Genomic DNA, 12,121 nt, shown 5'->3' with positions numbered 1-12,121 from the left:
ATGTTACATTTTTATTTTGGAGTGGCAGTCCACAATTAAATACAATATGAACTGAATATGCAAGTTAAGTTTTATGGGCCCCCCTCACTAACGAAAAAATGACAACATAAATACAAATGTTGACACACAAAAAAACATATTATACTTATTGGAGGTGCAAAGATGTAAATAAATGCCAAAAGTCTGTCCAGTGAGTCCAGTCTGCAACCAAACCATTCACCCAACCATTACTGATCTGTGTCCCTGTCTCTGTCCACTGCCTCCCCAAAATGTAGATAAGGGGTAATCAATGTTATCTAATCTAACCTGTCTAGGTGAGTGAGATTGCCTAGCAGTAGCAGCGATGTCTCAACTGTACTACCGGAGGACAGACAACTCCTCCTACAGGGACCGGATCCCTCTGAGGATTGTCAGGGCCGAGTCTGAACTGTCTGGCCTGGAAAGGAACTACCTGGGAGCAGTGGAGAAAGGAGACTATGCCTCAGTCAAACAGGCTCTAGAGGTAGGGATGCAGGGAGGAGAGGAAAAGGGGAGGGAGGAAGGGAGGGGATGGTGGAGAAAGGAGACTATGCCTCAGTCAAACAGGCTCTAGAGGTAGGGATGCAGGGCGAAGAGGAAAAGGGGAGGGAGGAAGGGAGGGGATGGTGGAGAAATTAGACTATGCCTCAGTCAAACAGGCTCTAGAGGTAGGGATGCAGGGCGAAGAGGAAAAGGGGAGGGAGGAAGGGAGGGGATGGTGGAGAAATTAGACTATGCCTCAGTCAAACAGGCTCTAGAGGTAGGGATGCAGGGCGAAGAGGAAAAGGGGAGGGAGGAAGGGAGGGGATGGTGGAGAAATTAGACTATGCCTCAGTCAAACAGGCTCTAGAGGTAGGGATGCAGGGCGGAGAGGAAAAGGGGAGGGAGGAAGGGAGGGGATGGTGGAGAAAGGAGACTATGCCTCAGTCAAACAGGCTCTAGAGGTAGGGATGCAGGGCGAAGAGGAAAAGGGGAGGGAGGAAGGGAGGGGATGGTGGAGAAAGGAGACTATGCCTCAGTCAAACAGGCTCTAGAGGTAGGGAAGAAGGGAGGAGAGGGAGGGATGAGTGGGGAACGGGGAGGGAGGGAGGGAGAAAGAGGTGGAGAGAGGGAGGAAGGGAGGGGGAGATTAAGGAGGTAGGAGAAAGCATACTATACTTCCATCAAACAAGCTCTAGAGGTAGGGATGGAGGGAGTAGAGGGATGGGAGATGGAGAAGGGTAAGAGGTGAGGTAGGGAAGAGAAGGGAGGGAGAGAGAGGGGAGGGAGGTAGAGAGGGAGGGAGTGAAAGGAAAGGAGGAAGGAATGGAGAGAGAGACAGGAAAAGGGAGGGAGGGAGGGAGGGAGGGACAGGAAGAGGGAAGGGAGGGAGGGATAAATAAGTCTCAGTTCAAGTACAATATCAATAAACATGATACAATTTGCTATCTTGATACCGTAAAATTAAGTAATCATCCGTTGTCATTCCCCCCCACTTGTAGGAGGCAGAGATATACTTCCGGATCAACATCAACTGTATAGACCCTTTGGGCCGCACAGCTCTGCTGATCGCTATAGAGAATGAGAACCTGGAGATTATAGAGCTGCTGCTCACCTATAACGTGTACGTTGGTGATGCTCTCCTACACGCCATCCGTAAAGAGGTGGTGGGGGCCGTGGAACTGCTGCTCAACCACAAGAAGCCCAGCGGGGAGAAACAGGTAGGATAGTTACAGTGTGCTTCCCAAATGGCACCCTGTTGTTGAGTGTTGGCTATAGTCACTTGGTGGAGGGGTGACTAGCCTACATTCACCTGCATACAGCACACTGTCCTTGTGTTATCACATACCAATAGGCTACCTGCTTTACAATCAGACTGGTCTTGAGAAAGGCCTTAGACCTGACATGTCGACATAGAACAGTCTCTACTATATGCCCTCTTGTTTTTCCTGTGCATTACACTAACCCATGCCCTACCAGGCACATACTCATTCCTATAAGGATACATTTTTTTAACAACATTTTTTAAAAACCTTTATTTAACCAGGCAAGTCACTTAAGAACAAATTCCTATTTACAATGACGGCCTACCAAAAGGTAAAAGGCCTCCTGCGGGGACAGGGGATTAAACATTTAAATAAATTAAATAAAAATATAGGACAAAACACACATCACGACAAGAGAGACAACACAACACTACATAAAGAGAGACCTAAGACAACAACATGGCATGGCAGCAACACATGACAACACAGCATGGTAGCAACACAACATAACAACAACATGGCAGCAACACATGACAACAGCACAACATGGTAGCAGCACAAAACATGGTACAAACATTTGTCGTGTCTTTACTATCATTAAATGAGACTTCGTTTTTAACAAATATTCTCTGTAATTAGTATTACGCGGTTAAACTGATTAATCATGTAACTGTAATTAACTAGGAAGTCGGGGCACCAAGGAAAATATTCCGATTACAACGTTATAATTTTCCTAATATAACCTTTGTGCAAGCACTTCCAAGAGTTCATGAACAGTGAGCCTGGTGAAATTTGGGGAGCGCATAGTCAGTAGTGTACCTTTGGATCCTAGGGTGTTTCGGCCTTTCACACTATACACCCTCCCCAAAGGCGGCCAGTGACAGGGTGATCAATCCTACGCTTGCGTCCCATTCCCAATTAGTCATAGGAGTTGCCTTGTTGTTGATAGCCAACATCCCATGGGACTATGCATGGCAGGGGCGTCCTCCTCCCTGAGTCAAGCATTGTTGACCGCATACCTCCTGGCCCTCTCACTTCGGGGCGCAGCTGGGGACTTTCATCTTCATCCAGAGCCACTGACTGATGCCTTCTGCCGCCTCCGATACAGCTTTGATTGCCGAACACTGGCTCTGGCCCTTAATTCCCAGCCTCATCTACTGAGTCCTCCCAGGGTACTGTGAGCTCAATGATGAAGACCTTCTTGAGCGAACGGGACCAGAGCACCATGTCAGGTCTTAGGGTGGTGGTTGCGATCTCCGGAGAAAACACAAGTTGCCGGCCAATGTCAGCCAGCATTTTCCAGTCGCGGGCCAAGCGCAGCTGGTCTCGCTCTAATGGTGTAGAGCCGCTCTTCGATGGTTTAACCCCTTCGTGGACAAAGGTCGTCCGTAAGGGGTGTGATGCTGCTGGGGGTGGTAGGGAGTTGGTGGCAGCTCGCTTGTCCTCCAGGGCGGATGCAAGGTTTTTAAGGACTTGGTTGTGACGCCAAGTGTAGCGTCCTTACATTGACATTTACATTTAAGTCATTTAGCAGACGCTCTTATCCAGAGCGACTTACAAATTGGTGCATTCACCTTATGACATCCAGTGGAGCAGCCACTTTACAATAGTGCATCTAAATCTTTTAAGGGGGGTGAGAAGGATTACTTTATCCTATCCTAGGTATTCCTTAAAGAGGTGGGGTTTCAGGTGTCTCCGCAAGGTGGTGATTGACTCCGCTGTCCTGGCGTCGTGAGGGAGTTTGTTCCACCATTGGGGGGCCAGAGCAGCGAACAGTTTTGACTGGGCTGAGCGGGAACTGTACTTCCTCAGTGGTAGGGAGGCGAGCAGGCCAGAGGTGGATGAACGCAGTGCCCTTGTTTGGGTGTAGGGCCTGATCAGAGCCTGGAGGTACTGAGGTGCCGTTCCCCTCACAGCTCCGTAGGCAAGCACCATGGTCTTGTAGCGGATGCGAGCTTCAACTGGAAGCCAGTGGAGAGAGCGGAGGAGCGGGGTGACGTGAGAGAACTTGGGAAGGTTGAACACCAGACGGGCTGCGGCGTTCTGGATGAGTTGTAGGGGTTTAATGGCACAGGCAGGGAGCCCAGCCAACAGCAAGTTGCAGTAATCCAGACGGGAGATGACAAGTGCCTGGATTAGGACCTGCGCCGCTTCCTGTGTGAGGCAGGGTCGTACTCTGCGGATGTTGTAGAGCATGAACCTACAGGAACGGGCCACCGCCTTGATGTTAGTTGAGAACGACAGGGTGTTGTCCAGGATCACGCCAAGGTTCTTAGCGCTCTGGGAGGAGGACACAGTGGAGTTGTCAACCGTGATGGCGAGATCATGGAACGGGCAGTCCTTTCCCGGGAGGAAGAGCAGCTCCGTCTTGCCGAGGTTCGGCTTGAGGTGGTGATCCGTCATCCACACTGATATGTCTGCCAGACATGCAGAGATGCGATTCGCCACCTGGTCATCAGAAGGGGGAAAGGAGAAGATTAATTGTGTGTCGTCTGCATAGCAATGATAGGAGAGACCATGTGAGGTTATGACAGAGCCAAGTGACTTGGTGTATAGCGAGAATAGGAGAGGGCCTAGAACAGAGCCCTGGGGGACACCAGTGGTGAGAGCACGTGGTGAGGAGACGGATTCTCGCCACGCCACCTGGTAGGAGCGACCTGTCAGGTAGGACGCAATCAAGCGTGGGCCGCGCCGGAGATGCCCAACTCGGAGAGGGTGGAGAGGAGGATCTGATGGTTCACAGTATCGAAGGCAGCCGATAGGTCTAGAAGGATGAGAGCAGAGGAGAGAGAGTTAGCTTTAGCAGTGCGGAGCGCCTCCGTGATACAGAGAAGAGCAGTCTCAGTTGAATGACTAGTCTTGAAACCTGACTGATTTGGATCAAGAAGGTCATTCTGAGAGAGATAGCGGGAGAGCTGGCCAAGGACGGCACGTTCAAGAGTTTTGGAGAGAAAGGAAAGAAGGGATACTGGTCTGTAGTTGTTGACATCGGAGGGATCGAGTGTAGGTTTTTTCAGAAGGGGTGCAACTCTCGCTCTCTTGAAGACGGAAGGGACGTAGCCAGCGGTCAGGGATGAGTTGATGAGCGAGGTGAGGTAAGGGAGAAGGTCTCCGGAAATGGTCTGGAGAAGAGAGGAGGGGATAGGGTCAAGCGGGCAGGTTGTTGGGCGGCCGGCCGTCACAAGACGCGAGATTTCATCTGGAGAGAGAGGGGAGAAAGAGGTCAGAGCACAGGGTAGGGCAGTGTGAGCAGAACCAGCGGTGTCGTTTGACTTAGCAAACGAGGATCGGATGTCGTCGACCTTCTTTTCAAAATGGTTGACGAAGTCATCTGCAGAGAGGGAGGAGGGGGGGGGAGGGGGAGGAGGATTCAGGAGGGAGGAGAAGGTGGCAAAGAGCTTCCTAGGGTTAGAGGCAGATGCTTGGAATTTAGAGTGGTAGAAAGTGGCTTTAGCAGCAGCGACAGAAGAGGAAAATGTAGAGAGGAGGGAGTGAAAGGATGCCAGGTCCGCAGGGAGGCGAGTTTTCCTCCATTTCCGCTCGGCTGCCCGGAGCCTTGGGTGAGGCTTGTTTTACACCCTGTGAGAATGTGCCTGAGGTTGGCTGGCATGGAACAGAGGGCACAGTCCGGATCTTCACCATACCATTGGTGAAGATTAACTGGTGTTGGAAGGACGTCATATGTTGCTCTGATGGAAAAGCTCAACCGCCTCACTTCCATGGCTCACAGATCCTTCCAGCTGATCTCCATCTTCTCTACACTGTCCCATTGAGTCCACTGTCCCTGTTTGGCAAGAGAGACTGCCTTGGCCCACCTTGCAGCCTCCTCCTGATGGTGTACTTCCTGCACTTACCATCTTCCGGCGCTCTGGTGCAGTGGCCTTACTCCAAGCAGCACGGCTAGTTAGCCCAAGGCCTCCTCTCCCTTGCTGAACATGACCCACAATGTCAGCATGTCTGAGGGCTGCTGTTGCCCCCTGGACTGCTTTTCCTGGCCTCCATTTGCGCCCAGTTGCCAAGGTCGGCGCGTTGTTGCTCACCACTGGGTCTCGAGATTCATTCAGTGTCATCTGGAGCCTGGTTTTTGCACACTTGAATTCCTCTGTTAGACTGGTGAGGGGCAGCTTGAGGACACCATCTCCATAGAGGCCTATGGTGGTAAGGCATCGTGGAACTTCGAGCCACTTCTTTAACCTCTTAAGTCGACCCTCTACTTTTTTGAACATTCTGTTAAAAATCGCGCAACATTTCAGCGCCCTGCTACTCATGCCAGGAATATAGTATATGCATTTGCTTAGTCTGTGTGGATAGAAAACACTCAGACGTTTATAAAACTGGTTAAATCACTGCTGTGGCTTTACCAGAACGGCATTTACATCGAAAAGCACAGGAAAAACTGATCACTGAAAATGGGAAAATATATCCATGCGCTGCTTGAACCCATTGATAAAGGTGAACCACAATTAATTGACTGAGGTTGCAGTACCTACAGCTTCCACACGGTGTCTAGAGTCTTGTCATTTCCCTTCGAGTTTTTTCTTGGTCAAACACATGCAGGGCACCGTATCTCCTTTGGTCTAGGACCGGATATTTTCGTTGAGTTTCTAGCCGGACATTTTTCCAGACGGACAGCTAATGATCTTTACATCGCCTCCTGATGAATTTTATCGCTTATTAACGTTTACTAATACCTAAAGTTGCATTACAAACGTATTTCGAAGTGTTTTGTGAAAGTTTATCGTCGACTTTTTGAATTTGAATAAATGACGTTACGTTTTGAAACGATGTTTTTTTCGTTTATCACACAGTCTACATATAACGATATCTAGGCTTTATATGGACCGATTTAATCGAAATAAAGACCCAAATAGTGTTTATGGGACATCTAGGAGTGCCAACAAAGAAGATGGTGAAAGGTAATGAATGTTTTCTATTTTATTGTGCGGTTTGTGTAACGCCGAAATGCTAATTATTTTGTTTACGTCCCCTGTGGGTCTTTTGGGGTGTTACATGCCATCAGATAATAGCTTCTCATGCTTTCGCCGAAAAGCATTTTAAAAATCTGACTTGTTGCCTGGATTCACAACGAGTGTAGCTTTAATTCGATACCCTGCATGTGTATTTTAATGAACTTTTGAGTTTTAACTAATACTATTAGCATTTAGCGTAGCGCATTTGCATTTCCAGAGCTCTAGTTGGGACGCAAGCGTCCCGAGTAGAAGCAACAGGTTAAATAGCCTGTGACTCCTCTTTCCATCTTCTCCAATGTTGAGATTGGAACCTCATACACTGCTAGGGGCCACAACACCCGTGGTAGGAGACCCAACTGTAGACACCAGGCCTTTAACTTTCCAGGTAGCTAGGTGTTGTCGATGGACTGTAGGCTACTACTGATGTCTTTGCGCAGCTGTTGCACCTAGTCTTTGTCCTTCAGGCTTGCATCATACCACCTTCCAAGGCTTTTTACCGGCTGCTCAGACACTGTTGGGATTTGGTCATCTCCGATGAAGAATTTCAGGTCAGAGAGTACTCCCTTCACAATCGAGATGCTGCATGACTTGGTTGGTTTAATCTTCATACGGGCCCAGCTGATGTTCTCTTCGAGTTTTCTGAGCAGTCTCCTGGTGCATGGGACAGTGGTGGTCAATGTTGTAATGTCGTCCATGTAGGCTCTGAGTGGAGGGAGGCGGAAACCAGAGTCGACTCGCTGTCCACCAGCAACCCATTTTGAGGATCTGATGATAACCTCCATTATCAATGCCAACAGAGGAATGGTACATCCCGCCATTATACCTACATTCAGGCACTGCCATGAGGTGGTGAACTCTGAAGTGGTGAAGCAGAACTGCAGATCCTGGAAGTACGACGTCACCAGGGTTGTGATGGTGTCCGGTATGTGGAAAAATCTGAAGGCAGACCACAGGAGTTCATGGGGCACAGAGCCAAATGCATTGGCGAGGTCGAGGAAGACTACATGGAGGTCCCTTTTCTCCACCTTGGCCATTTGGATCTGGTGCCAGATCATGCTGGAATTTTCCAAGCAGCCAGAGAACCCTGATATTCCTGCCTTCTGTACAGATGTATCGACGTACGCATTCCTTTGCAGGTACTCGGCCATCCTCTGGGCAATTTTACCCTCGACATTCAGTAAGGAGATTGGGCGGAATTGGCTGATGTTCACTGCATCCTTCTCCTTAGGGATCAGGACCCCGCCTGCCCTACGCCACACTTTGGGTATGATCTTCTTCTGCCAAGCTGTTCTCATAAGCCTCCAGAGGAACCTCAGAACATCTGGTGCGTTCTTATACACTTTGTACGGGACTCCATTTGGCCCCGGGGCTGATGCTGTTCTTGCCCGTCGAACTGTGTTTTCCACCTCTTTCCATGTCGGAGGGCTGGTCTCAATATGATGTTCCGGGGGTTCAATGGGTGGGATATCTGATGGGATGGCCAGATGTTCATGTCGCTTTGAGTCAAAGTTTGTTGTTCTCAGGTGCTCCTCTAGGTCTTTCTTTGTTGTTTTTAGAGCTCCACTTTTTTCCTTTGTGAAGAGACTTGAAGGGATCTTTATAGAATCGAGTTCTAGTTTGTTCTTTCTTCCTTCTGCGTTTCCGTAGGTTCTCTGCTCTACGGAGGGATGTCAACCGGGTTTTGATGTCAGCCTGAAGTGCCTCTATGCCCTCCTTTTCCCGAGGCCTTCTTCCACTGTTTCTTAAGCTGTCTCCAACATGGTAGCAGCACAAAACATGGTACAAACATTTGTCGTGTCTTTACTATCATTAAATGAGACTTCGTTTTTATCAAATATTCTCTGTAATTAGTATTACGCGGTTAAACTGATTAATCATGTAACTGTAATTAACTAGGAAGTCGGGGCACCAAGGAAAATGTTCAGATTACAACATTATAATTTTCCTAATATAACTTTTTATATATTTTCATATCTGATCAATAGTCTTCTGAATTAATTAATTCTTTATTTTACCTCACGTTAGTCTCATTCCAAACGTCGTAAATTGTTGGTTATCTGCACGAACCCAGTCTTCACTATGAGTCATCCATACTGTCTTAAATAATTTATTTATTAACTAACTAAACAATCACAGAAGTGCACACACACAAACAAACAGAGTAAAAATGGTTACAAAAAATGATATGGGAAGTGGGAGTCGACTGAGAAGTCCCTTTGGTTGATAATTATAACAATTGAAATGCTAAACCTTTGCACATGAACGCTCACTCATTCGGGAACAATTGCAATCAATATATATATTCACACTCCGTGTGTCATCTTGATCGCTGTTGATAAGTTAGTTTCTGTTAGAGAGTTTCCGTCTTCTCTCTCTCTCTCTCTCTGTCGTGGGTAGTTCAGAGTGACATTCATTCATGTTGTTGTAGAATGGATGTCTCTGCGGTTGTCATTCTTCGCATTCAATGATACCGAATTCCTAGCTGCAGACTAGTAATTAATATCAAAGACTTGTTCTTATTCTGTTGGTATCGATAGTCTAAGAGTTTAACCACGTGGTATGGTTAAAAGATTCCGCAATCGTCTCAACCTTTGTCCTCTCGTAATGGAGAAAAACATGGTCTAGTGAGAAGTTGGGGTTTTATTCAGGAGTTGCAGAAAAGGGCCTGTCCCAGAATGCCCGACCCTAACTGGGCTCATGGGCGGTCCTCTGATTTAGTTCAACTCAAAAGGGAATTGGAGTTTTCTTCATTAAACAGTCCAGAATCACATTACACAATTTTACAAACAGTATCATCCTCACTCATTCATCTTATATAACAATTAGATATAAACCTCATATCTGAGGCTATTATATAAACAGCGTTATGGTAATGTGGCCACACCGTCTCCCATGAGCTTCACCAAAATGTAACAAACAGACCAGTTCGTAGCTGGATTCTTCACCGATCTTTTATACCTTCTCCGGAACATAAATGTTGTTCGGACCTCAAGTTCTGTGAGGTGGAAGAAATTCCTTTGTTCTCTATGAAACTTCACTCTGTCTCTATACTGTGTGACCATGAGGCAGGGTCTTCCCTAGGAATTTATGACCTCTCTGACCACAGCAGCCTGGTTGTAGGAGCAGAGAGAGGGGGATGGTGCTCGCTGTACCCAAAGAGGGCAACGTCATGACAACATCGTTATGGTAATGTGGCCGCACCGTCTCCCATGAGCCCCACAAAATTGCACCAAATGAACCAGTTCGTAGCTGGATTCTTCACTGATCTTTTATACCTTCTCCAGAACATAAATGTTATTCGGACCTCAAGTTCTGTGAGGTAGAAGAAATTCCTTTGTTTTCTATGAAGATTTGCTCCGTCTCTATACTGTGGCCATGAGGAGATAATCTCCTCCAGGAATTTACGACCTCTCTCTGACCACAGCAGCCTAGGTGTAGGAGGCAGGGAGAGGGGGATGGGGCTTGCTGTACCCAAAGAGGGCAACGTCATGACACATTATTGGGCACAGACAACAGCACAAAGGGCAAGAAGGTAGAGACAACAATAATTCACGCAAAGCAGCCACAACTGTCATTAAGAGTGTCCATGATTGAGTCTTTGAATGAAGAAATTGAGATAAAACCGTCCAGTTTGAGTGTTTGTTGCAGCTCGTTCCAGTCGCTAGCTGCAGTGGACTGAAAAGAGGCGCTTTGGGGACCTTTAACAGAATGTGACTGGCAGAACGGGTGTTGTATGTGGAGGATGAAGGCTGCAATAGATGTCTCAGATAGGGGGGAGTGAGGCCTGAGAGGGTTTTATAAATAAGCATCAACCAGTGGGTCTTGCAACAGGTATACAGAGATGACCAGTTTACAGAGGAGTATAGAGTGCAGTGATGTGTCCTATAAGGAGCGTTGGTGGCAAATCTGATGGCCGAATGGTAAAGAACAACTTCAACCCTATTTTATTTTTAAGGGGATAGATCAGCTAAGAAATTAGTAGATTTAAGTGTATCAAATGAGATTACTTGCAACTAAATACCCCCCACCTTTTTTCTATATAATGTCCCTACCCCCATTTCCCCTGGTTTTCCCCTCAGTGGAAAACATACAAATTCAAGTCTAACTTTCAACTGAGAGAAAATGTGCAATTTACAAGTGTTTCTCCATGCTATTACACGCTGGATATTTGAACCATATAATGTTTGTGAATTACATATTTTTCCTCCTCCCCTCTTGCTTCTGCACATAATTCCCTTTTCACTTCTCTCTCTGTATGTATTGGTATACTCTAATTAACAGGTTCTCTCAGAACTGCAATGAGATACGCTACTATGGGCGATTTACACATTTTCCCCATTCACTTGCACTCTGGATATTTGAACCATAATTCTTACAGTATATTCTCCACGGCATCTCTTCTACACATAATTGCCTCTTCTCTTCCATCTCTGTGTTGATTGATTGGTTGTATCCCAAAATGGAACCCTATTCCATATTTAGTTCATACTACCCTATAGGCCCATATCAAAATATAGTGCACTATATAGGGAATAGGGTGCCATTGAGACTTAGCCATGAACAGGTGAACAGAGGTATGCTAAAACAGACAGGGTCTCCCTGAGGTCTGAAGGAGAAAGCTTAACTCTGCTCGTCGCTTGATTTAAATCACAGCTGATCCACTAGACTAGATCGTCCTCCCCACATCTCCTAGCCCTCATGTGACTCCTCTATTTACAGTTTGTTTATTTATACACTCTCTTAGTAATATGTTAATCATCTGATTTAAATTTCTGTTGACCTCTTTAGCAAACGAGTCAATAGGCATGTACTGTCTTTCATCTGTATAGGCTACTGATTTGTTTATAGTGATAGATCTGTAGCCTATTGACGACATCTTATTATGTGAAACTGTGAAAAGCTTATTTCCTGGGTTGGCAGGTAGCCTATTGGTTAAGATCCCTGGGACAGTAATTGTAAAGGTTGTCTGTTCAAATCCCTGAGCCGACTATGTGAAAAATCTGTAGATTTGCACCTGAGCAAAGTACTTAAGCCCAGTTGCTATGGATAAGAGTGTCTACTAAAATGAAATCAAACTGAACTTTCCTACTGGTGTTAGGAAACAGGCTGTGAGTACTATGACAACAAAATGGGCCTACAGCCTACAAAGATATGGACACTCTCCCCTTAAGAACTTAGAGAACACTGGCAATGCCATCTACGAGGGAGCTCAAGGTATTTCTATCTGCTGTGATAGAAAAATGACATATTTACCTGATTTCTTTGATATTAATGGTTAACAATTCATATTTAACTAATAGTAAGACATTTCTGTTCTACTAATGCTTTGTCTTTATGCTTTCCACTCAAGTTCCCTGGAAGAGTTTAGAACAAGCCCTCATTGTCTCA

At 46.6% G+C, this 12,121-nt stretch overlaps 1 protein-coding gene across 1 annotated transcript in view; it reads left to right on the top strand.

The window, feature by feature from the left end:
* Nucleotides 1-324: 324 nt before the first annotated feature.
* Nucleotides 325-12,121, top strand: part of LOC115141272 (short transient receptor potential channel 4-like) — a 32,503-nt gene continuing 20,706 nt past the window's right edge. Inside the window, exons 1-2 of the mRNA XM_029680021.2 lie at nucleotides 325-502; nucleotides 1,500-1,718. Of these exons, the coding sequence (XP_029535881.1) occupies nucleotides 344-502; nucleotides 1,500-1,718 (378 nt within the window). The 5' untranslated portion in view covers nucleotides 325-343. The remainder of the gene's footprint in view (nucleotides 503-1,499; nucleotides 1,719-12,121) is intronic.

This window comes from Oncorhynchus nerka, linkage group LG14 (genome assembly GCF_034236695.1).
Source record: "Oncorhynchus nerka isolate Pitt River linkage group LG14, Oner_Uvic_2.0, whole genome shotgun sequence".
In the NCBI taxonomy this organism is placed as follows: domain Eukaryota; kingdom Metazoa; phylum Chordata; class Actinopteri; order Salmoniformes; family Salmonidae; genus Oncorhynchus; species Oncorhynchus nerka.
The sequence above is the reverse complement of the archived record's forward strand: the minus strand, read 5'-3'. Positions and strand labels throughout refer to the sequence as shown.